Source organism: Microtus pennsylvanicus, chromosome 5, assembly GCF_037038515.1.
Source record: "Microtus pennsylvanicus isolate mMicPen1 chromosome 5, mMicPen1.hap1, whole genome shotgun sequence".
NCBI lineage: Eukaryota > Metazoa > Chordata > Mammalia > Rodentia > Cricetidae > Microtus > Microtus pennsylvanicus.
Window position 1 is genome coordinate 89,096,416 of NC_134583.1, and position 25,612 is coordinate 89,122,027.

Genomic DNA, 25,612 nt, shown 5'->3' on the forward strand with positions numbered 1-25,612 from the left:
GCAGAAAGATCTCTGAGTTTGAGGCTAGCCTGGTCTACAGAGCGAGTTCCTGGACAGCCAGGGATACACAGAGAAATTCCATAAAAAAAAACCCAAAGTTTCCTGTTTAGAAGCCAGAGGACAAGGGCTATCGCCTCCCCAAGTTGAGGATTGTTTCTAAGTCTTTCCTTGAAGGTACTCTTTTTGGAACATGACTATGTAGACCAGGCTGGTCTCAAACTCAAAGAGATCCGCTTGCCTCTGCCTTCCTCATGCTGGGATTAAAAACAGCCTCCCATGCACTTTCACAAAAGGTGGAAAGAAGTTCTCATGGTGGGCAAACTGTTCCCTGATGCCTCCTCCATCAGAGGTGAGGAGCACAGGCTGCTTTGTCAGGTCCCCTATTTCTGTCACTCAAAGCTGCTACCCCTCACACTTCCTAGGGCCTGGCAGCTTGGGTGCTCCTACCTTGCCTTTGGTATACAAAGGAGGCCAGCCTGCTTATGTGGGACTGAAACCTGTGCCGAGTTTAACTCTCTGCACGCTGATGTCCTTACCCGAGAGCTCTGGTTACAGGCAAGGCTACGGCTGGACCCGATAGAGTGGCGGACTGACTGGAGACTACAGCTACAGAAGAGCTCACCAGGGCTGCCTCCTCCAGATGGAGAGGTGGGGCTGAGACCACAGCAAGCGTGTGAGACACGGTATATGAGACGAGGCACAGGGAGAGTCAGGCAGGTTGCCAGCTGCTTGCTCTGCAGCCCAGTTCTGTAGCCAAAGCCAAGTTTCTTCCTCAGCAACTGTAGTCTGGGGACTTTGGGAGGATGCAGGGTAGGGCTGGGAGAGTTCCAAGGGGCTGGATGGAGCCCAGTGTGACCAAAGCTCTGCCTTCTCTGGACATAGGTCAAGAAGACAACATTCCTAGGACACTACTCAGGAAAAAAAAAAAAAGTAGAAGAAAGATTAAAATCAGTTATACTAAAAATTTATATTTATTGCTCCAAACGCTGTGTTTGATTTATACAGAAAATCATGAAGTTTTCCTGCCTTTCTGGGCAGGCTGTCTCCATAGATGGTTCACTTCTCGACACCCTACGTCCCTTGTGAAGCAAGAAGCGAGGTGAGATGCATGACTCAGATCTAGGCCCCACGGCACAGGGGACCAGCCCTGCAGTCCTGTCCCTGTCAGTGTCAGGTGCTCCAATAGTCTGGTCATCAGAGGTCGTACCTGGGCTCTCGGTGTCCGTGACGCCACACGACCTAGGCTGAAGACTCAGATTCTGACGACCTGTGCAGCCACACTCAGGCCCTGCCTGCCCTTACTGTCCGTGGCCCCGGGCTGCCTCCTGAGGTAGAGGCGGCCAAAGGTGCCACCCACTTGTCCTTTGGTGAGTCGTCCAGGATTCATACAGACACAGCCAAGGATGTCCTGGGAAAGAAAGAACACTGGGTTCAGAAGCTCTCAACTGGGTGTGACATCGTCAGAATCTTACACCGAGATTTAGAAAACAGAAACAAAGGCAAATGTGTTCACTTGTAACTAGAGACTCTCTAGGGCAAAACAGAGAACGCCAAGACCTGGCACATAAGGAGTTCCTATGCTTGGGGAAGAAACTGATCCCAACAGTTTTGTTCTTCCACATGAAGAAAGACTTAGGAGTTGAGTGAGCGTCACGCTGTAATCTCAGCACTCAAGAGGCCGAGGCAGGAAAGTGAGAGCCCCAGGATGTCCCGGGCTGCACAGACCTAGCCTCAAAGACCCCTTCCCTGGAGAAGCGGACAAACCGCTGTTTAAGACTGGACTGGACCCAGCTGGTGTGTGGACTCCCTGCCAGGGACTCCAGCCTGAGGCAGCTGAGTGTGCGGCTCAGATCAAGAGCTTCTTCAAGGTACTGCTAGCTGAGCTCACGGGGAGGTCAGATCAGAACTCAGGGAAAGACAGGCAGGCAGGCAGCAACATCTTCCCAGGTCACCTTGACAGGGCCTAAAGTCCTTACTCCTTGACACCTAGGCTCTACTCAGGTGGGCACGTGTGGCTTGTTCCTGCTTCATTCCACGCTTAGACTATTTGTCACCCCATGACCCCAACAATCAGCCCTTGTGCTGGCCCCAAGCGGATACTGTCCCATTAAGCAGGCCCAGGTCAAGCAAGTGCTAGGTAATCTGGAAGGAAAAGTCAGGTTCTGATGTGTGCAAAAAAGTCAGTTCAAACCTACCTTCACAAAGTACCTCAGCTCCGATGGCACTATGAAGACATCAGGGGTGACCAGCAGCTGGGCGTAGGTATAGAAATTCTCGTAGTCTATGGCCATGTCCTCGTGGGGCGGGTAGAGTGGGTAATAGCTGCAGAGATGAAAGAGACTCTAGTAGCAGTCAATGCAGGAACCCAGTCTCCACACTGCCCATGTTTATGGGCTGGCACGCTCACCTTCTCTGTGTCAGGATATGCTTGAGGATTCGGCTGAATCTGTCTGAAGTCCCAGAAGAGCTAGAAAGAAGGGCAGAACCAGGTTTCTCTGTCAGTCCTCTTCAGGGAGGACCCGAGGACTCAAGCCAACCAGAGAGAAGCTAAACAGCAAGGACACAGTTATGGGGGAAGCTCAGAGACACACTGCAAGCAGCTGGCTCTTTTGCAGGACAGGGCAGCAGGGCACGGGCCTTAGAGGGAAAGAAGAATCCTAGGAATCAGGATATAGGAGGCCTCGGCGCTGGAGCTGAACCACCTTGTACAAGAGGACACAGTCTCTACACCATGAAGCCACACACAGCCAGGCAACCAGAAAGACCACACCACAGCCAAAGGGCACACCCACTGAACTTCAGCTCATCCCTCTCCTGGCAAGGAAGGTTTGATGGAAGAACCGACTGCCTAGCCTAGACACCAGGTCCGGCAGTGCCTGGTTCTCTAGGGCCCCACAATCACTGATAAATCCAGGGTAAGTCTACAGAGGACACTTGAGCACTCAGGTCACAAACGAGATGGTAAAGAAAAAGAGACTGGAGCCAAAAATATGGATTCCATCACCTAGTGTTTCATGTAGACACAACAGACTTGGTTCTTTGGGGTCTCAGACATGGCAAACTTGTGACAGTAACAAATACATTTATCTGACTGCTACCTTTAGCAGAAAAGAAAAGGCCTAAGATTTTGGTATAAAGTGTGGCTCTCAGGACTTCTTGACAAGGCTGTCAAGTGGCATAATGTGGTGGGGGGTGGTGTCTTGGTGATGTCAGGAGCCAGCTGTCTATGGCTGACAAGAAATGTTTCTTACCTACAGATCTCCTCGGCCCCGATGTGGAACAGCAGGTCTGTGGATGTCAAGCCAAACATCACTCCATTTATGGAGAGGCTGCAGGGCTCTGACACAAACTGCACTCGCTGAAATGAGAAGCCGCTGACATGAACATCTGCATACAACAGCTAGAGAGAGCTTCCCCACAGCTGGGACTCTCTCCCCTCACCCACAGGGCCGTCTTCACCCCACTGTTGCTCACTGGCCAGAGGAGGCACTGGTACCTTTTTGTCCTCTCGAGGCAGCTCCGAGAAGGTAAAAGGTGGCTGTGGGTATACTGGTTCGTGATGCACGTCCCTCAGAGATGGGACAAAGATAAGGTGGGAGCCGGAGCTGCTTTGTCAAAACACAAGCACAAGAGGGACAAGAGGTGAGTCAGCAGAACTGGGCCACAGGTTAAAGGTGTAAGCATGTCTTTCATCCAGCAGCCCTCCAAGAAGACCTGGATGGCATTCTACTCTGAGCAGACACTGTCTCCCAGGGCCCCTGCGAGGGAAAAGCAATTTGCTGTCACATACACATGTCCAACTGGGGCTGGTCCATATAGCTCAGGACACACAGTCCCTTGCTTTATGTGGCTTCCCACTACAGAGGAGAACTCTTGTCTGGTAGGAAAAGGGGGGGAGGGGACTGAGATCTAGAGCTGGGCATGGACGGCACACACTAGCAGCTCCAGCCCTGGGGAGGCCAGAGAGGGCTGACCAGAGTTTAAGGCGAGCCTGACTACAGAGTGAGACCCTGTTAAGGAGGAAGTCTCGGGACTGGGACTGAGCTTAAGCTTTACTCCACTCTACAGGTCTAGGTGGCCTGTGGACAATACAGTTCTCTGCAGACACGACTCAGGTCAAACAAGTGAGGTCAGGTCCCAAGGCTGCCCTTCAAACCAAACCATTCAGGCAGCAAAGGGCCAGGTCTCCTGGACACTGAAGACACTCACTTTCCCACTCATATCAGGAAGCCACACTGTTTCTACTCCTCAGCAAATTAATGTCAAAGAAATACCGCACAGCAACAGCAGAGGCAGCTGTTCCTTTGATGGGGACAGGAGAGCTCTAGGGTTACAACATGGAGCGGAGAAAAAAAGCTGTGGTTCCAAGAGCCAACTGTTTCTACAACCACACAAAAGAGAAAAGGGCAAACCTGCTCTTTGGCTCCCTTGTCTATCCTTGGCAGAAGGGCCACTGTAAACCAAGCAGGCATCAACTGCTGTGAGGGCAAGCCTGGTACCGGCCAACAGCTCTCGCCTGGCACCGGCCAACAGCTCTCGCTTGTAGTCGCTTCCTTCTTGTGCTTAAACCGTGGGACAGATATAGATCCCCAGAGCTGGAGTTACAGGGGGTTGCGAGCAGCTTGATGTGGGTGCTGGGAGCCAACCTCTAGCCCTCTGTAACAGCAGCAATACTTCCTTTTCCTTTCTTTTTTTGTTTTTTCGAGACAGGGTTTCTCTGTGTAACAGCCCTGGCTGTCCTGAACTCTCTCTGTAGACCAGGCTGGCCTCGAACTCAGAGATCCACCTACCTCCACCTTCCAAATGCTGGGATTAAAGGCCTGTGCCACCACCACCGGCTAAGGCAATAGTTGTTAACTGCTGAGCCACCTTTCCAACCCTGCACAGGGACTTTGAACATATGACCAGACACTGGGAACTGGTCCATTGTAATTGGGCATCATAATCTTGGAAAGGTACTTTGCATATCATTCAGTCTCTCGGACACCAAGTTCGCTGCCATTGTCCAAGTCCACCATGTGGGTGCTAGAGTCTGGTGAACAAGCCAGAGAGTGAGCTGAAATTATGTTCCAGGTCTCCAGGAGTGGAAGTCTGAAGGTACAAAGGACTGAGGCTAAGCTGTTTGTCCTCATGGGATCAGACTGCTGTTCAGGACTGGCTTCAGAAGAGCAACGGTTAAGGAGGAAGCAGCCTCTGCTCAAGGCTTGGAGCTGGCTATAGGGGGAGGGGCCAGGAAGAAAATTCCAACTATGTGCAGTATTGCACAACTTCATACATCAGATGGTGGGAGTGTCTCATTGCTGTCTCTTGAGCAGAGAGGTGCATCAGGGCATTCTGCTGCTACAAGGGCCTCACTCACATCTGCCGAGTTCTGCATGGTGCTCTGCATTTCTGACCTAGCACCATTTATATAAAGCTCTGGCAGGGTGGGGCTGCGTCCTGCTTTGCAGCTCACACTAGCCACAGATGAAAGTGCCTGGTGGTGCTGGGTACTGGCTCCCAGGGTAACAATGCTTGGTCTATTCTTTGTTTGTATCACTGCTATCAATAGCATATGGGATGAGGAACCAAAATCAGAACCCAAACTCATGTTGGAAGCACCAGTCAGTGCTGGGTGCTGCTTCAGTGCTTGTCCCTGCTTTGGGAGGCTGGGGGTTTATCTCTTGAGGACTTCGGCATTTCCCTGGTTTTTATGAACTCAGCTGAGGCCCTAGCAAACCTGTGAGAAGAGGGAAGGTATATGCAACCCTCCATTCAAGAAGGGAGGGGAATGGAAGCAGCTGAGGGCTCAAGTCTCCTGGCTCCAGGCCTGATGCCAGCACAAGGTTGTATTACAACTAATCAACCTGGGATCTGTTCTCAGGACAGAAGGCGGAAGGAAGACCTTTAAAAACCACCTTTGTTACAGGTCTGTTTTTAAATCTCAGCCTCAGGAATGTTTGTTTATTATGAGTTCAGCAACAGGCAGCAAATCCCCAGAGACTGTCCACTACGACATTTTCTTTCTGACTTGGCCGAGGGGCCAGCTCCCTGATGACTCTCTGCAGCTAGCTCTAAACCCTTCCTGGGATCGGGAGGCCCGCACACACTAGAACCACAGCACTTATGTCAGTGCTGTGGCCTTGCAGTCCTGCCTGTCTTCGGAGCTAGGTTGAGGATTCAGGATTCACCCTCACTGGAGTCTCTAGCCCTTGGCGGCCATCCGCCACCATTGGGAAGCACTGACTCAGGGAAGAAAGTTGGGCTTACCCCAAAACATTCCCTTCATGCAATGAGAGACTTGGGGCCTCTCAGAATTTCACTGCCAATCAAATTCTTCCCCAAACCACCCTGGGAATATTCCCATGGAGTAACAGTTTACACAAGGGGAAGTGAGAAAAGGAAGTAAAGAGAAAGACCGAAGGATGAAAGTGTGTGAAGTTTGTCCTTCCAAGTTTGTTTATCTGACTTACAAAGAGGCCTGTTTACCCACTGAGCACAGGAGTTCAAGGGCTCTGTCTGATCTCTAAGTCCAAAAGGACAGAAAGGATGGGAACAAACATGGTCCAAGCAGCTTCAGTTTCCTACTGGCATGTCCTGGAAGAACCTAGAAAGCTCCAGGTCTGCCCTCCATCTGGAACACTGACCTTCTTGTTCCTTCGATAACGGTTCTCAGGCACTGCTTGAAAACGTCTTCAAATGGGCTTGTCAGCCGACAGTTCTGCAAGAAAGGAAAGGAACTGCACTTGGAGAAGTGCCAAGGCTTGCAGGATGACCCCAGGAGCATGGAGTGGACAGAGATGTGACGATGAGGAAGATGGAGCCAGGCACGGGGGCTCATGCTCTGTAACCCCAGCACTGCTGTGAGCTCCAGGCCAGCCCAGGACAGACTGAATTCCAAGTCAGCTCAGTTCTAGGGTAAGATGCTATCGCAAACAAACAAAAAACGGGAGTGGGGTGGGCTGTCCATCTGCAAGAAGCTGAGTCTAGATAAGGGAATAATTAATTCTCTTGCATGTGCACGGAACAGTCGAGGATGAAGCCTGCACTGAAATCTTGTTTATGGAGGTGAAATACCCAGCAAACAAAGGGCAGGAGGCCCAGGCTCTAGACCAAGGTCCTAGGAAGAACTGTGGTTTACGTATTAGAGGACCTATGACATGAGCCGTGAGCTTGGGCAATGGCCAAATAAAGGATTCCACAGAACCTGCCTCTTGCGTGAAGAGGCTAGTATGTCAGTTTCATAGGCACTGAGACCAGACAGCCAGACCTACGGCTGAAGCCCATCTGCTTTTGTTACTATTTTTGCATCTAAGTAGTGACTTGGGGTAGACAAAAGAACCACCTATTTTTCCAACTCCCTCCCTGGCTTCTAGATGGTTTTATGTACCAGTGCAACAGTGTCTTCAAATTCAAAGTAGTTAATGAATACAGCCAGGGACAATATTTTCCTCGTTAGCCACAGGGTTGATGTAAGCCTTCTGCAGACGTAGATAAACTCCAAAAGAGGAAACTGCAAGAGTCTCGGTAGAGTGCAGGCACTCATCCCTTTCCCCTCCACTCCCCTCCCCAGGCACTTACCTCCACCTGCTCGTGTTTAGCATCCAGGAAAGGTCCAAACTGCAAAGGAGCAGAGGTAGGGAAACAAAAGCACCAAAGAACAAATCAGAATCTTCCATGTCTGCAAAGGCTTTTAGACAAACTGTCTAAAAGCAGTTCCCAGCCCTGGTCCACCTGTCCCTTCAAGGTTGCCTGGAGAGCCTGGGAAGGTGACAGATGGACCAAGGAGCATCTGAATTCTATTCCCTCAGGGGGCTTCCCAGGGCCCTATAATCCCTGTGGTTGCCCCAAATGACACTGGGCTCTCTTCTGTTTTTTTTTTTTCACACCTAGCAAGAACAACAGACCACTACGTTACCAGTAGTATCTTAGCCATAAAAAGAGATTAGATGTGGATCAGAGTACCAAGACAGAGCAAGACTGCTGTAAAACCAGAGAAGACAATACTGCTGGCCCTTTGGACTTAGTCACGGCTATGGATTACGCATGTACCTCCAGAGGTACAGACTGAGAAAAAATTCCAGCACTTGAGAGGCAAAGACAGGCAGATCTCTGAGAGTTTGAGACCAGACTGGTCTACATAGTGAGTTCCAGGCCAGTCAGGGCTATGTAGTGAGACCCCGTCTCAAAACAAAACGACAACAAAAAACACCAAAAATAAGGAAAGAGTTAAAAATAAAACGTCTTTGTAAAATGAGACAGATCAATGTTTCTTAAGAACTTAGAATAGCATTACAACCCTTTCCAAGGCCGATTCATTCCCACCCTACAGCCTCCCTGCACACCACTACCCAAGGACCTACCAGGATACAGACATCTGGCCGGTCATGGTTGATGATGGTGATCAGATCAAGCAGGGGGTCGTATGTGATGCTGTCAGAAGTGGTATAAGGCCCACAGGCAACTAAAACCATAGTTTTCTCAAAATCTGAGACAGAAGGCATTGCAAGGTCATGAGGAGAAAGAAGAAAACTGATATTGGTAGAGAGATAATGAAGGGCCGGCCACTGGAGGAAAATGCACATCAGGTCCCATGAGTGCAGGTCTGAGGACTGAAGCTGAGGCTCTCATCCCTCCCCAGGGACACTGAACCAAGTAAAAACTGGGCAGTGTGAGCAGAGTGTCAGCGAGGAAGAATCCATCAAGGTGACAAGTGCTCACACTGTACAGAAGTTAGGACCATCTGGGGGTTCAGTGCAGTGGGAGAATGTGGGTTCAGAAGGGCAGGCTGTTGGAGGGCCAGACACTGGACGACTCTGCTGGATTCTCATGCTACCTGGACACTAAAGCTGCTAGGCTTGTGCCCCCCACCCCAAGCTTGGGTTTCCAGTCCCTGTCTAGCCCAAGAACTATCTGGATTTGAGTTTTTAAAGTCAGTCTGAGCTAGCTCCTGTAGCTTATACAACAACCCCCCAAAATCCCTCAAATTTTCTAATATGTAGCAATTACTTTCATACTGGTTCTGTAAGAAATTATTTTAGGAATTGAGAGATGGCTCAGCAGTTAAGAGTGCTTGCTATTGTTCTTGGGGATCCAAGTTCAGTTCACAGAATCCACATCAGGCCGCTCACAACTGCCTATAACTGTTGCCCTGGGGACCCGACACCCTCTTCTGGCCTCCATAGGTACCTGCACTCACAAGTGAACATACCCATACACAACGCACATAAAAGCAAACAAACAAAAATAAATCTTATAACAATAAAAATTAAAAAATGCTTTACTCCAAATTTGGAAGCTAAAGCAATTTACTGTCTACAGCTCTGGTCACCGCAGCACACGGTGTCAGCAGGGCTCTGACAGATCTGAGGCTAAAGCCAGTGGTCTGAGGTTTCTGTCCTCTTGACTCTGATCCTTCTGCCATCCATGTGCATAAGGACCCATGTGGTTGCACTCAACCCACCTGTATAATCTCATCCAAAAGATTCATTATGAGGCCCAGGCTTGACTTGAACATACAAAGATCTGCCTGCCTCTGCTTCCTAAGTACTAAGACTAATGGTGCACACTACCACGTCACTCAGATCATGTACAGGAACATATTCACAGGCCCCATGGAATCACGGAAGTGATATTCAGGCTGCCTCAGGTCTGAGACCAGGAAGAACCTACCTTTATCCCCCACACAGATAGTTTTTGATTCCATGACATCTCAAGAAAGACTTCCCAGGCCATCAGCGTATGTGGGGTTCTGGCAATATGCCAGCACTGGCATGTATTGAAAATCTTTACTGGTGTTTGTTCTACTCTGCTTACAAAAGTGTTTAGAAATACTTTCCTTTCCCCTCTTTTTTTTTTTTTTAAAAAATATTTATTTATTTATTTATTTATTTATTTATTATGTATAAAATATTCTGTCTGTGTGTACGTCTGCAGGCCAGAAGAGGGCACCAGATCTCATTACAGATGGTTGTGAGCCACCATGTGGTTGCTGGGAATTGAACTCGGGACCTTTGGAAGAGCAGGCAATGCTCTTAACCACTGAGCCATCTCTCCAGCCCCTCCTCTTTTTTTTTTTTTAAAAAAAGATTTATTGGCTCTATTGGCACGTATGCCTACATGAGAGACGATGACATCAGACAGAACAAGGCAACAAATCCCACTAGAGATGGCTGTGAGTCATCATGTGGGTGCTGCGAATTGAACTCAGGTCCTCTGGAAGAGCAGCTACTGCTCCTAACCACTCAGCCATCTCTCCAGCTCCCATCTTCTTTTTCATTTGTGGCAGCGGGGGATGGAAGCCAGAGCCTCATATATGCTGCACACATGTTATCGACCCAGCAACACCGCCACCCCAGTTTATGGGAATTTTAAAACAAAGTTTGTTAACTTGAAAAAAAATTATTTTTTATTTTTTAGGTGTTTTTCAGACAGGGTTTCTCTGTAGCTTTGATGCCTGTCCTGGAAATCGCTCTGTAGACCAGGCCAGCCTCTACCTCTGCCTCCCAAATGTTGGGATTAAAGGCATGCATCACCACTGTCCGGCTCACAAATATTTTTTATTATCTTGCTTTTCCCATCCAGGTCACTTGTTCTACAATTCTTCCCCCCAAGACAGAGTTTCTCTGTGTAGCCCTGGCTATCCTGGAACTCACCCTGTAGGCTAGGCTAGCCTTGATCTCAGAGGTCTGCTGCCTTTGCCTCCAGAGTGCTGGGATTAAAGGTGTGTGCCACCACCAACTGGCCCTTCTTTTTTTCTTTCTTTCTTTCTTTCTTTCTTTCTTTCTTTTTTTTTTTTAAAAAAAAGATAAGAGTCATGCTATGTAGCCTTGGCTGGCCTGGAACTCCCTATGTAGACCAGGCTAGACTTGAATGCAAGAACCTACCTGCTTCTGCCTCTCGGTGCTGGGATTAAAGGCGTGCACTAGCATGCCTGGCCAGAAACTATTCCTTCAATGACACCCTTATTGTGGAATGATGATAGAATTGCACAAACTTGCAAAGAGAGCACAGAATTCTGTCTTTTCCCAGAGCCCCCTAACATGAACATTTCTTACAATACAGCACATTTGCTGGGATTAACAGTATGTTAACTGCTGACTAAACCAGGTTTTCTAACAGTGTCCCTTTCTCCTCCAGGATTCCATCAGGGACACCCAGCTTGAGTTATAATGTGTATATCATTTCCCCTTTCCAAGTACCTTCACATGCCTGCTAGCATCCAGGTTACAGGTGTTTACCAGAGCCCAGATAATGCCACTGTCAGTGCTCAGGAGGTTCGGACCCCCTGGTGGCTCTTGCAGAAAAGGCCTGTAAGGCCACTGATTAGCTATGGTCTTACTGTTCTGCATGCCTTTCCCACACAGCTTCTGTTGTTTCCTTGAGCCTGGGCAACTTTGTCTAGGACTTTGCCTATCACCCCCATTATTGGCAAGAAAAAATTTGAACCGAAACTTACCTCCATCCTCTTCAGTGGGCTGATAGAATGGAAGCGGCACACCCTGGAACAGAAAGAGCTCAGCTGAGGTCTTGTTCCTGCCATTGCTTTGGTAATGGATGGCTCTGAGTGTTTGCAGGTGCAGTGGGAGGACTGTGAGAAGCAAGGAGAGGACATATCTCTGCCTTGCTCTTGGGAATCACAGGTAGAGCCCAGATTCCGCCACTTTTCTAGCTCACCATGACTAAGCAGACCAGGCAATGAGAAAACACAAAACACTTAGCCATCCCATGCAAAGTGGGTGGCTATGTCACTGGCATGCTGGGTATGGGTGGAAGAAGGGAGTTCACTACTTTTCCTGAGATCCTATGGAAATCTGTAAGGGACCTTAGTTGAGAGCAGAGATAAGTAAGCTACAGCTTGAAGCCAAACTTGACTGCAGCCATTATTTTTTGTTTGTTTGTTTTTTGTTTTTCGAGACAGTGTTTCTTTGCGTATCTTTGACTGTGCTGGAACTCACTCTGTAGACCAGACTGGCCTCACTCAGAGATCACCTGCCTCTATTTACCAAGTGCTGGGATTAAGGGCATGTGCCACCCTGCCCAGCAACTGCAGCGGTTTTTGTAAATAAAGTTTTGGTGGGACTTCCCCAGAGTCATTTGTTTATGCGTGGCCGATAGCTGCACCGGCACTATGATGATACAAACACGTGTGACCTCATGGTCTAAAACACCTGCCGCTGGGCTCTCTAAACAGTTCGCTAAGTCACAGCCTGGAGGTGAGTTCCAAGTCTAGAAACAAAAACTACTACCAAACATTCAGAGACCGAAAAAGACTAGTTTCTTCTAACAGAACTACATATACCGAGCCTGGAGCAAACGTGGAGTGGCAGAGGGCCCATCCTGTACCTCATAGAGTTTGGTGGCAGTAAGTCTCCTACCAGTGGTGTTGAATCCTTCCATAATTACAACCTGAAAGACAAGAAACACAAGACTGCTGACTAGGAGAGATAAACGAGAGGTCTGAGATACACTACCTCTGGTAATTATGATCCTGGCATTTTCGAGAGAATAAGCGAAGGGGCTCTATCAGTCACAGTTACGCTCTGCACAAACGGCCTGATTCTCACAACAATCCCAGAAAGTAAGAATCTGTATTTCATTTTGTGGATGAAGACTTCCTGGCTTCGAGGTCAAGTACCTTACCCACAGCCACGCACCTCAGGTGGAGCTGGGATCTGAACCCGAGCAGTTGGACCCAGGGCCAAGGTTGGACCAAGGAGAGGAAAAAACAGTTCCTAAGACAGTGGCCCTATACAACCCAATCTCATAGCAACAGATATGGAAACCAAGCTCTCAGGTCTGCATCCCAGAGGCTCCACAGTCTCACCTGCCCAGGAAAGAGAGAATATTCCTTGAGATCAGACAGATCCACTGGAATCTGAGTGCCTGAGGAGTGTTCCCGGTCTCCCTCGAGAATCACTGACTTGCTGTTCAGCTTCCCATTGCTGTCACATCCAATCTGGCCCAGCAGGATGACAGGCTCCTACCAACAAAAGAGAGAACATAAGAATGACGGTACAGCGAGACCCCAAATGGAATGTTTTGGGGGGTGATCCCAGAATCACCATTAAAAGTGGAAGGACCCTTCAGGGGTGTCTAGTCCGCCTCCTGCCTACCAGGTGTGCTCAGAGAGGCTGCCTGAATGTGAGCATCCCCAGTCTGAGGAATCCCAAGCCCTGCGGCCCACAGCACTTTTGGCAAACCACAGCTATTAATAGATCACATTCACTGAGTCTGCCACACACTGTTCTCAGCTGATATGTATTAACTCATTCAATCCTCACGACCACCGTAGCTACGGCAACACCCAGGAACAAGTGGTGGGGCCATATAATTAACTTCATTAAGATCAACAATAGTGAAGCCTGGACCGAAGGCTAGAAGTTGGCTCCAGAGCCAAATCCTCAGCCATGCTAGAGTACCTCTTGGTACATGCATGTTCCTGCTTCCAGGGTTTTGCTACACAACACAGTCAGTCTATCTTTAACTCTCAATCCTCCTGCCTTGGGCTCCCAAATACCCAGATACCATGTGGGACATCACTTTACCACTTCCACAGGAAGCTCTTCATAGACGGAACTGAAATCTCTAACGGCTTCCTGTGTAGGGCTTCCACTCTTGGGAGCAAACTCAGTACATCTAATCTTTCCCTCATGTGCGGCCCTACCCCCAAACTTCCTGTCAATTTCTCCAAAACTTCCTACAGGACAAAGATTTTTCTTCCTTTTCTTTTTTTCAAGACAGGGTTTCTCTGTGTAACAGTCCTGGCTGTCTTGGAACTAGCTTTGTAGACCAGGCTGGCCTCAAACTCAGAGTTCCACCTGCCTCTGCCTCCTGAGTGCTGGGAGTAAAAGTGTGCATTACCATCGCCCGGCTAAGAACAAAATCTTATGTATGGTTGCTTTTCTCTGGAAGCAAACAGAGGACAAAGGCACACTCAGTCAGGGATTATTTAGGACACATCTCTTAGACTAGCAATGCTCCAGAGAAAGCACCCGCACTAGAACTAAGGCATGATGTCACTCTAGATGCCAGAGGCAGCTGCCGATCTGCGTCAGTGCTCAACCAGAGGAATCGTCCAGGCAATGAGAATTTCCAGCCTCCTGCTCTCACTTGGCAAACCCAGACACTTCTATAGGCAGGAGCTCTCCAGAGGCAATGTCCTCCAGCAATGAGAAAACAAGGTCCACGAGGTAGGAAAGGAAGTCTGGCGACACAGGCGGGGATCACGTGTATTTTTTTAGAGGGACCTGTTTTCACCACAGCCAACCAAGGCTGATGAACTAGAACACTGGTGAGGGGAGAAGAGCCTCTTCACTGACTTCCGAGAGTCGTAATAGTCTGAGACGGATGTGGTGGCACATGCACTCGAGGCAGACGCTGGCAGGTTTTTCAGTTCAAAGCCAGCATGGTTTCATCAGGAATTAAGAGTAGTGGTAATTAGTGAGACCTCTTCAGATGGCTCTTACCTGTGCTGGTTCTAGAAGAGGAGTAAAAGCCTCAATCTTGTAATGCTCCTTCAGTTCACTGCCAAGCTCTTCTATCTTACAGGTCAGAACTGCAATCCAAAGGCGACAGGGTGCTGTCAGTAAGAAATTCTCTCGGCATGAAAAGACAGAGCACACCGTCCAGGATCACAGTCATCCTACAGGATGGAGGAACATGAACATCTGTCCAGTCTGAACCTCAGGTCATCTTCTGACATGATTACTTATTTGGTTTTCAAGGAAGCAGTGGCAAGTGTTCACAACTCAAGAGCCAAACTCCTTCACAGCGGCATCACCCAGCGTCCTTCCTTCCCCATCACTGAAAGAGCAGCCAGAGGAACACTGACCAACTTCTGGAATCAAAAGCCACGAGGGAGCTATTCTACCAGCTGAGCCAGGCTTTGTTACTTCACTTCTCTCAGTCCTCCCATTGGCTTTAAACCCCCTCAACCATCCGAGAGGAAACCAGTTACCTTCACGAATATCTGAGAGCTTCTGAAACATGGATTTGTAGCTGCTTGTGAGTGGCTCTGGGTCCCCTATGACCTTCAGGTTGACACTTCCAGAGCCTCCTCTCCCAGACCAGGACACACCCTGTACTGAGCCAAAGGTGGTGACCACTTCTCCTCGGTTGGTTCTGGAGCTGTATTTCTGGGAAGGGGTAGCACTGCGGGGAACAGAATGGATTAGTGGATTATTATTGTGTAGCTACCTGAGAAAGGAACGTGAGGAGGCGAGGCTGGGAGGCCTGGAGAAAAAGCAAACTGTCTTAAAGATCTAATCAACGTGGAGGGGCCACGAGTACTCTGACCTTTCAGGAATTCCGGGAATGAGGCCCCGAGGAACACCAGAATACAAAAGTTTAAAGACAAAAACATATAAAAACCAAATGAAGCAAAACAAAAGGTACTCTGAATTGACGGCACAGGCAAGTTTCAACTATTTTCCTTTCTTCTTGTGAGTCACCCACGGTTACCAACCCATCATTTGATCCTGAAACAGAGAATGGGTCAGAGATTGCTGAGCAAATACAAAACCTATGTACAGCTGAATCCAGGCATGGTGGCACACATCTGCAATCCTAGCGCTCAGAAATCCAAGGCAGGATCGGGACCTCACAGCCAATCTCAGCCAAGTCTGAGGCCAGCCTAAACTACATAAGACCCTAACTCAAAAATAAATAAATGAATGAATAAATAAATAAATAAATAAGCAAGCAAATAAAAACCTCCCAGTACAGTTAGTTCAAAGAACAAATGACACTAAAATAAAGTTCAACCAAATGAACGAACGGTTAAAAGGGAGCAAGCACCCCTTACCCTCACTCCAAGGCTGCACTGGCCAGTTCTGTATCCACTCTGACTGGTAAATCACAAATACTTGGAGGCTGGTAATCTGCTTGGAAGCTTCTGAACACTGCTTACGGAAAGGTCTAGAAACACACTACACTTGGCACACTAACTCTGTAGGAACTCACTTCCCAAGGTGCATACAGCTCGGCTCATTACCTTTATCTCCAGGGCTGCCTCTACCTACATAATTTACAGGCTGCTTTCACGAATTACAAAACGAGTCTCTGATGTCAGCTTTCTTAAGTGTACAGTAAACAAATGATCACGCGGGGAAGTGACCAGTTCCTCAGGGCTCCACCCGAAGGGGCATGCGTCACAGCAGCCCTCCAGCACCATCAGATGCTCACAGGGGACAGCCACAAACATAGATTTAAAGACCTTCCTGCTTAGAGAGGCTAACGCCCACCAGGGCTCTGCAACAACTATTTGAGCCTCCGTAGGTTTCAGAGGTGCCTGTTTTAAGTCTAGCAAGTTGACTTTGGGAACTTTTGAGATCTCCCCAGACCAGGTGGACCACAGTGAAACCGAACTGTCCTTGAGGATCCAATAACCACCCATAGTCAATGGCCACAGAGCATTCAGTCACTGCCCGTTTTTTAAGATCTGTATTCTACGTGCACCATCTGCGTGCCTGGTATTTGCAGAGGCAGAGAGCTCGTGGATCCATGGAACTGGAGAAACAATGTGGAGGCTCAGAACCAAGCCTGTGTTCCCTGCAAGAGCAGCCAGTCTCTCCAGTCCGTTACTGACTCTCTAAAGTGAGAGAACAGAGAAACCTATACTCTGGTTAGTTTAGAAGGACCCAGAGGCTGGTAGTTCCCTAAATGGCTGACATGCTGTTCCTGAGCCCCATCCTGATGGGAGAGCCCTATAATCACGTCTCCTCAACCGAGCACTCGTCCGTGGGCTTCTCTAATGGAGACCTATCACTTATGGATTTCAGAGTCACACGTGATCTCTGCACATTTCTGGACAGTGGTGGCAGCCATGAGGAAGTATCAACTGAGCCTGTGAAGGCAAAGGTGTAGCGATGAGAAAACGCTCCAAAACGAGCTGTCACCTGAGCACGGGATGAACAGGTTATGCAATGCTGTGGACAAAGGCACATACTTTTCCTTTAAAAAATACTTCAGATTACAAGAAGAAACCCAAGTAAACGCAAACGAGTAGGAGCAGGTGAGAGCCTATTTGCCTTGACTGACCAGACGCACCAGATGCCTGAGTTTCTGAATAGCCAGGCTGTTTTCAATAGGAGATATCAGTTCCCCATCTAGGAAATGAGCCCTAGAGAAGTGGGTGGAAAGCAAGTTTCCGTAATTACTAAACAAAACAGTAACTTTCCACAGGCGGAGAACCACAGGCTTTCCAGCTAGTTTGCAGAGACGGCCTACTTCTTGGGCGGTTAATAAGTTACTTGCAGTTTGCCTTGTCTGCAGAGAAAGGCACGGCTTTCTCTACACTTGGATCAATTATGATACATACCTCGGGGAGAAACTTGATGGAGAGAGAAGCTGATGTGGGCTACGAGTAGAGATACTCCTTTTCACTAGGGGGGTTTCTGGGGTGCTGCTAGTTCTCTTATGAGGACCCTAGAAACAAGATGAACAAACGACATCCGTCACTCTGGCTCCAGGTTGCTAATTAAGTGGAGAGCTGCTGCAGTTCCTCGAAAAGGACAGAGTGGCCCAGGATCCTCCGGAGCCGTCTCCAGCAGTGATCACATAAACCCTCAACAGTAACCCAACACCCACCAGGACACTATCTGCACTCTGAAGGCTGTCATGAAAAGAATGCAAACATTTCCCAAAGGAGATGGCCAGCCCAGCCACCTGACCTGTCAACCGGCATGCACATCTCCATCCCCATGGGCTCTATGCTTTGAGAAAAGGCCAGAGTTTGGGAATGCATGACTCTGACCTGCGTGCACACATTCTCCGGAGAGGGGATGGGACTCTGTTACACTTCTTTTGGCCCAGTCTACCACACATTTTCCAAATTAAAGCCTGGAATAACTCCAGGCAGATAAGGTAGTTGAGCTCATACTTGGAGAGAGTAGTCAGCGAACACCTCACTAATGGTGACATCTGGTTTTTTTTTTCCTTTTTTTTTTCATTTCTTCTCTCTCTTCCACTACTTTTTTTTCTTTTTGCTCTCACCAGTAAGAAGTCAAAGATAAGTGCAGGGAAAAGGATGAAAACCAATCACAGGACCTCATTCCCAAGACCTTGGATAATGGGGTGTTGACCGGGAGACAAATGTCAAGCCCAGCCCAAGGGCTACGGTTCATACGCAGGAACTTTTCTGTCTCAAGGGCTCTTCCTGCTGGTCATTTAAGGAAATGCCATCATCAAGTATCAACTGGTAGTCTATGGGACCCAACGTGAGAACAGACTCAGAACCATCACTAAGACAGGCATGATGGCTCATACTTGAAATCCTAGCTTTGGGAAGCTGTACTGCAGAGGTTATGCAACTTCCAGGTCAGCCTGGGCTACAGAGTGAGACCCTGACTCAAAAACACAGAAACTGCATCAAAAATTAACTTTTAAATATTGGTGGTTTTATTTATTTAAAGATTTTATTTTATTTATGTGTATGTTAGCATGTGCATGCAGGTGAAGGTGCCTGGGAGGGACCCCTGGAGCTGGAGTTACACACAGCTGTGAACTGCCTGATGTGGGTGCTGAGAACAGAACTTGGGTCCTCTGCTAGAACAGCGAGATCGTGTAACTAAGGAGACAGCTCTCCAGCCTCTGGGTTGTTTCTGTCTGAGATTGTCTCAGGTATTAAAGCCCACAGTGGTCTTGAACCCAGTGTGGCTGAGGCTATCCTTCGGCTCCTGACCTGCCTGCCCCCTTCTCACAAGTGCTAGGATTACTGACGTGAGTCCCCACACCTGGCTTACAAACTAGGTTTTAAGTTATTTTTTCCATTTGTACTTATTATCGGAGAGTGCGCACGGGTGCCCGGGTGTAAGTGCAGCTCCAATGCTGTGGAGCTGCTTCTTTCCATCCACCTTTTGGTGGGTCAGGTCACCAGGCTCGCGCTGAAAGTGTCTCTGCTCACTGAGCCCTCCCACCGGTCCTCTAAAATAACCATACACATACACTGCAAGCTCCTCTAAAATATCTTGGGTTTTTTTGGACAGTGTCTCTCTGGATAGTCCTGACTGTCCCAGAACTCATTATGTAAACAAGACTACCTTGAATTCAGAGATGCTGCTACTCTGCCTCCCTGGAATTCAAAGTGTGTATACCACTGTCTGGCTAGGGCAACTATTTGTTATTTATTTATTTATTTGTTTGTTTGTTTGTTTATTTATTTATTTATTTGAGACAGGATTTCTCAGTGTGTAACAGCCCCGGCTGTACTGGAACTTGCTTTATAGACCAGGTTGGCCTCAAACTCACAAAGATCTGCCTGCCTCTGCCTCCTGAGTGCTGGGATTAAACGTATGTCCCATAACTGCTCAGCCAGAGCAACTATTTTAATTTATACATGAAGTTAAAAGATATTAAGATACAACTAAGGAATGGTTATTTTAGCCAGGTAGGGCTACACAGCAAAACCCTGCCTCAACAAAAAATTACCCTAATTTAAAAATAAAGCTTATAAAGCCAGGCGGTGGTGGCGCACGCCTTTAATCCCAGCACTTGGGAAGCAGAGGCAGGTGGATCTCTGTGAGTTCGAGGCCAGCCTGGTCTACAAGAGCTAGTTCCAGGACAGGCTCCAAAGCCACAGAGAAACCCTGTCTCAAAAAAACGAAATAAATATATAAACAAACAAAGAAAACTTACAGCATTTTATACACTCATTTTTAAATTCTATATGCATCCTCCTACACTGGTACAATCCTTAGTCCTGTTCTATGATTGAATTCATAACTAATTTCTCTGCCTCCTTCTCTACTGCTAGATTACAGGTTATTTTTATTTTCTTATGATTATAAATAATGCTATGATGCACCTCATCATGCATATAGCTTTTTCCATGATTTGGATAATTTCCTTAGGTATTTAGGGAATTGCTGGGAATGGACTCCAGGCCTTGCACACGTTAAACATGTACCCCCGGGCCACACTCCCCGTTCTCAGGAGATGTTTCACCAGGAAGAATGAGTAAGACAAAGGATAAACATGACTTTGGGGTTTTGATACATTTTCTCTAGCTATTTTCCAAATAGATTCCTCTAACACATGAATTCTGCAGCTGTCATGGGCCAGGCCCTGGGGAAAGAACAGTGAATGAAGCAGCATCTGTGATCTGGGAGCTTCTGTAATGGAGTGATAGAACAAAATTCCGGTCCACAGCGAAAGATAAAGCAAGAGAATGGATACAGAAGAGGGAGAGGAAGGAAGCTGCTACTTTAGACAGGCTAGCTGCCCCTGGCAAGAGGCCACGAGGTGAGTGTATGTTTGTATGCCTGAAGATGAACAAGAAAACCAAGGTGGCAGGAGTGGCAGATGGGACCAAGGTGGACCGAGGTGGACATATCCTCACACCTGTTGTTCAGACTGTGAACCTTAGTAGGGAAATTCTGTGAACTTACTTTCTCTGGTGAGACCAGGCTGTCCTAGAAATCACAGAGATCTACCTGCCTCCGCCTTCCAAGTGCTGGGTTTAAAGGTGTGCACCACCAAGCCCAGCTTTGTGATATGTTTTTAAGAATGTTACTTGTAGAATGCAGTTTCCTGACATCACATGCTCACCTTAGAGGGTGTGGTGTAAGAGTTCAGAAGGGTCTCCTCTTCTTCCTCCGCTTCAATCCTGAAAACACTAGTCAAGGAGAGCAATTAAATGAGATTAGTTGAGAAACTGAAAGTTGGACTGGAGAGATGGCTCAGTGATTAAGAGCATTGCCTGCTCTTCCAAAGGTCCTGAGTTCAATTCCTGGCAACCACATGGTGGCTCACAACCATCTGTAATGAGGTCTGGTGCCCTCTTCTGGCCTGCAGACATACACACATGCAGAATATTGTATACATAATAAATAAATAAATAAATAAATAAATATTTTTTACAGAAAGAAACTGAAAGTTAGGTATTTTTAAAAATTTGTTTTTAAATTATATATACAACTGTTGAGAAATTACAAAATACATATATGTGGCTTAGTGCAAAGGCCTTCTGCATAAAAGGATACAGCTCTTGTATAGAAACAATGTCTCTGGCTCCTGCATGGCCACTGTCTTTGGAGGCACTGTGCCAGGCTTTCGATAATTTTTTGTTTAGAACCTGAGAATAGAATAAAAGCAGATGGTGAATATATTATTCCATAGTCTGATAATAGGAAGGGCATTTCCTATTTGAAGAAGTAACAGGCATTCCAAATGTAAGCAGAAAAAAATAGAGATATAGCTCAGGTGGTAGAGCACTTGCCAGGCAAGCAAGAGGCCCTGGGTTCAATTCCAGTATCAGCCCATTCTCACAGAGTCAAAGATAAACTACTCCAAAAAGTGTTCAGTAGCATGTTAGTGCACAGCTTTAATCCCAACACTGGGAGGCAGACACAGGTGGGTCTGTGAGTTCAAGGTCAGCTTGACCCACAGAGTGTGAGACACTGTCTCTAAAACAAAAAGATGACAGGCTCATGGTGGATCATGCCTATCATGCTAGCATTTGGGAGAAAGTAGGATCAGGATTGGTACACACACTCAGCTCACAACTGCCTGTAACTCCGGGTCCGGGGATCTGCCTCTGCAGGCACCTGCACTCATGCACACATACACATATTAGAATAATAATAAAAGTAAATAAAAATTAAAAAGCTTCAGCCTGGTCTACAAGAGCTAGTTCCAGGACAGGCTCCAAAACCACAGAGAAACCCTGTCTCGAAAAAAACAAACAAAAACAAACAAACAAAAAAATTAAAAAGCTTCTCTAATAACTGTCTGCTGACAACATATAATCCTAGTAATAATTCTCTTTCACACCTGCCATCAATTTTTGCAACAATTTTTGCAACAATCATATTAAAAACACAGGTTATCAGAACTGGACAGGAGGAAAAATACCAAGGCTCAAAAATAGTAAGTGACATGGGCAAAGACACTTCTGCTAAGCCTAATGGTCAATGCTGAGCTGAATCTGAATCCCAAAACCCACTTAGTAGAAGGAGAGAATCAACTTTTCTTTCTTCATTTTCAGACAGGGTCTCACTATGTAGCTCTGGCTGTCCCGGACCAGGCCTCAAACTCAGAGATCTGCTTGCCTCTCTAGTATTAAAGATGTGAGCTACCACCATCTGGCGACAACTAATTTTTCATAGCTGTCCTCTAAGTCCTGTAGCAAGGTGTGCATACACATACACATGCACACACACAACATAAATAAATGCACAGAACTGAAAAGACACTATGATAGAAAGTAACAGAGGGAAGAAAGGAAGTAAAAGACCCAGCGACCCGAGCCTGCATCTCTTCCTAGAGTGCACACCTTCAGGCAGCAGAATGCCATCAGTTAACTCACATTTGCTCTTACCTCGTGTTCAAAAGAGCTCAGGATCTCTGGAGTAAGGCACACTTTCCCCGTGCTGGTGCAGAAGGCAATGAGCTCGCTAACCATTCCCTCCTCAGTCTGTCTGTACAGAACACACAGCTCTGCCACTGCGGGGAGAGAAATCGGGCAAGGTAAAACCTAGCTCGTGTCTTTTCTTTCTAAGATTTACTTATGTATTATGTATATAGCGTTCTACCGGCAAGAGACAGAAGAGGGCAGCAAATCTCATTACAGATGGTTGTGAGCCACCATGTGATTGCTGGGAACTGAACTCAGGACCTCTGGAAGAGCAGCCAGTGCTCTTAACCTCTGAGCCTTCTCTCCAGCCCCCTTGTTTACTTCTTTTTGCTTTCATATTGAGGCGAAGTAATCTCCTGTTATCCAGTTACTGCCTATTCGCAGGCCCTGGGAACACAGCAGCGAACAAGAAGACTTGTTCTTGTTCACAGGAAGCTCACTACCGGGGTGAAGACAGAACAAGAAAGCACAGAGGCTAACCAGTCAGATTAAGAGTGACCCAAGAGGACTAAGAGTGTTACACGGGAGTGATGTAGGCAGCAGGAAGCGATTCTGACTGAGTTCTGGACATTCACATGAAAATGAAATTTTTGTTGTTGTTGTTTTGAGACAGGGTTTCTCTGTAGCTTTGGAGCCTGTCCTGGAACTAGTTCTTGTAGACCAGGTTGGCCCTGAACTCAGAGATCTGCCGGCCTCAGCCTTAGAGGCCAGGCACATACCACCACTGCCCAGCGAAAATGAATCTTTAAAGGCTGAGAAGTGGGCCACCCAGGAGTGGTGGCAGGGAAGCTACAGCCAGTATGTAGTATGTACTCCCGACACGCGTATGAGCGAGCGGCACTAACTCTAGCTCCAGAAGCCAACTCCCTCTTCTGGCTTTTGAGGGCTCAGCATACATTCGGTGTAGCTGTGTATGTGTGTACACACACACACACACAGACACACACTCATTCACATAAATAATCCCAGCACTCAGGAGGCAGAGGCAGGTGGATCTCTGCTAGTTTGAGGCCAGCCTGGGCTATAAAAAGAGGCCCCGTCTCAAGAAATTTTTAAAAAGCAAGAACAGATTCGTTTTAAGTCCTCACAAGGTCTTGGAATATTTCAGTTTCCACGAAAGAAGTGTGTCACACACTAGCTTGTGCTTTTTTTTTTTAACCTTTAAAAGCAAAGCAGACAGGAGCTCAGTGTCCAGCCCTAACTGGTCTTGCATTCTCTAAGACCCTCCCGCCTCAGTCTCCCAAGTGCTGGGATAAGAGGCAAGTCCGTTTACACTGTGGTCTTAGTTCCCAAAACCAGAAGTTCAAAGTGCTGACGGGTGGCTCGGGTGAGGGTACACGGAGTGCTGTTCTGAAGCCGACTCACTGAGATGTGTGATTGAGGTCTTCCCCAGTGGACTCTAGGGACCAGCATGGTGAGGCACGGACTCCAGAGCAAGAGACAGGGATTGGCACACAGCTTAAACAATTCATTCTCCTTGCCTGTGTTCCTCCATCTATAGAGTCAAGAAGCCCCCTGAAGTTTCTTCCAAAACGAAAATAACGTATTAGGGATCTACCTCGAGGAGCTCCTATTTACACAGATCGCTGAAACTACACTGACCGAGGCATGGTGGGGCACACTTTAATCCCGCAGCACTCGGGAAGCAGAGGCGGGTGATCTTTGAAAATCCGAGGCCGGACAGCCCAGTGGTCTACACAGTAAGTTCTAGGACAGCCAGGGCTACAGAAGCAAACTCTGTCTTTGAAAAACAACTCTGATGAGAAAAGCCACGAGCGACAGATAATGAGCTGTGAGCTGCTAATGGTTCCAGGGTCTCCTTTTGGCAATGTCACCTGTCGTTTCACCAGGACCCGAGCATATGGAACTTGGAAGGGACCCTCTCGGTCTGGGACTCACGTTTCTCCATTAGAGCGTCCTCGCAGTCCAGGCCGAAGATCTGGAGCTCCTCCGCCAGCTGCTGGGTGGACACGGCCATGGTGTCCCGGCGGGTGCCCCGGCGCGGGGGCCGGCGCCTCAGCTCCTACCTCAGTTCAAGTCTGCTCAGCAGAGGCTTGTCCTTTCGCTTTGGGCGAAGGTAACAGGGACGCGGGTCCCCAAAAGCCCCCAGCCACCAGGTCACAAAGAAACACGTCAACAAAAAGAAAACTCGAAAGGTCTAGCTCCGGAGAGAAAACTTACTTCCGAAGCTGCTGCTTAGCGTCTCAGTCAGAAAAAACCCGCCAAATGCTTTGGCCGGCGCGCGCTTGCGCGAGGACCGGGTCAGCCCCGCCCTCCGCGTGCACGCGCCGGTCCGTCCCATTGCGGCTGCGCAGTAAGCGTCCGCTGTCCTTTTCGCGCGGAAATGGAGATTCCCGACCTTGCACTGCGGTAGAGTGTTTCAGGAGTCGCCTGTTTTGCGAAGCTCAGCGATGCTTGTTTGTCCTTTTTTTCCTGGACAGGAGGCGCTGTTCGGCCGTATCTTGCTGGGGCTGAATCTTGCTGTGCTGAGCACGCAGAGCGCCTTGGCTCCTTCCCACTCCACCCCAGCGTCTCCATCCTGCTGTGCCTTGGTTGATCCTGGTCGAACAGGGGCTTTCGTAGGGAATGCGGTTGTTATAGCTGCTGTGATTGTCATCCACAGGGACAGGCCTGTTTTTCTGAGCCTGTGACATTTTTGTGGATCGGGGTGAAAAACTGACTAGTAAGGATTTCCAGGCCGAAATTTAGAAGTGGGCAACCAGAGGGCGGATCACTGAAGGGCACTTAGGGCAGTGGTTCTCAACCTTTGTAAAGCTGCGACCCTCTAATACAGTTCCTCATGTTGTGGTATCCCCAACCATAAAATTATTTCGTTGCTACTTCATAACTGTAATTTTGCTACTGTTATTGAAAGACCCCCAAGGTGGGCTGCCTTTCAGTCTGGGGAGACCCTCCCAAAGAACAGCGAGGCCACTCATACGGCTGCAACAGCAAGAGGTTTATTGAGTTAACACAGGTACCTGCGGGCAACAAGTCTTTCGGAGGACTTGCGCACCTTCAGGTTGGAACAGTGGGTTTTTTATAGGGTAGGGAAGCAGAAGCGTGGGAACAGAAGCGAGATGCATAGTTACAGGGTTCTGATTGGGCAATTCAAACAAGGCTCGGGTTCAAACTGAGTACAATTTTGTGGTTTCCAAGAAATCAGATATACATGCTATTCTGGCCTATCTAGGGTGCCATTCTTCCTTTGGACCCCGAGTCCCCTGCTGACAGTCCGGATGGTTGACCAGAGATATCTTGCCTTGCTCAGCGCCCCTG

General features: G+C 48.0%; 1 protein-coding gene across 1 annotated transcript; it reads right to left on the reverse strand.

Annotated features, from left to right (window-relative positions):
* Positions 1–952: 952 nt before the first annotated feature.
* On the reverse strand, positions 953–24,607 carry Pola2 (DNA polymerase alpha 2, accessory subunit). The gene is made up of 18 exons (XM_075973208.1): positions 24,233–24,607; positions 22,298–22,422; positions 20,961–21,052; positions 20,527–20,584; positions 17,300–17,406; positions 14,939–15,132; positions 14,448–14,536; positions 12,806–12,961; positions 12,325–12,387; positions 11,438–11,480; positions 8,343–8,467; positions 7,561–7,599; positions 6,627–6,700; positions 3,497–3,605; positions 3,252–3,358; positions 2,408–2,467; positions 2,196–2,322; positions 953–1,408 (listed from the first exon to the last, which is right to left on the reverse strand). The coding sequence occupies exons 1-18, from the start codon at positions 24,309–24,311 to the stop codon at positions 1,253–1,255; spliced, it is 1,803 nt and encodes a 600-aa protein (XP_075829323.1). The 5' UTR covers positions 24,312–24,607; the 3' UTR covers positions 953–1,252.
* Between the last annotated feature and the right edge of the window lie 1,005 nt (positions 24,608–25,612).

Excerpts from the sequence above, each read along its gene's own strand:
- Pola2 (XM_075973208.1), bottom strand. The coding sequence starts at position 24,311 with ATGGCCGTGTCCACCCAGCAGCTGGCGGAGGAGCTCCAGATCTTCGGC. Across the intron at positions 20,585-20,960 it reads ATTGTTTCTATACAAGAGCT|GATTGAAGCGGAGGAAGAAG; the intron begins GTATCCTTTTAT and ends TAGTGTTTTCAG. Across the intron at positions 2,468-3,251 it reads GGGGCCGAGGAGATCTGTAG|CTCTTCTGGGACTTCAGACA; the intron begins GTAAGAAACATT and ends CCTTCTTTCTAG.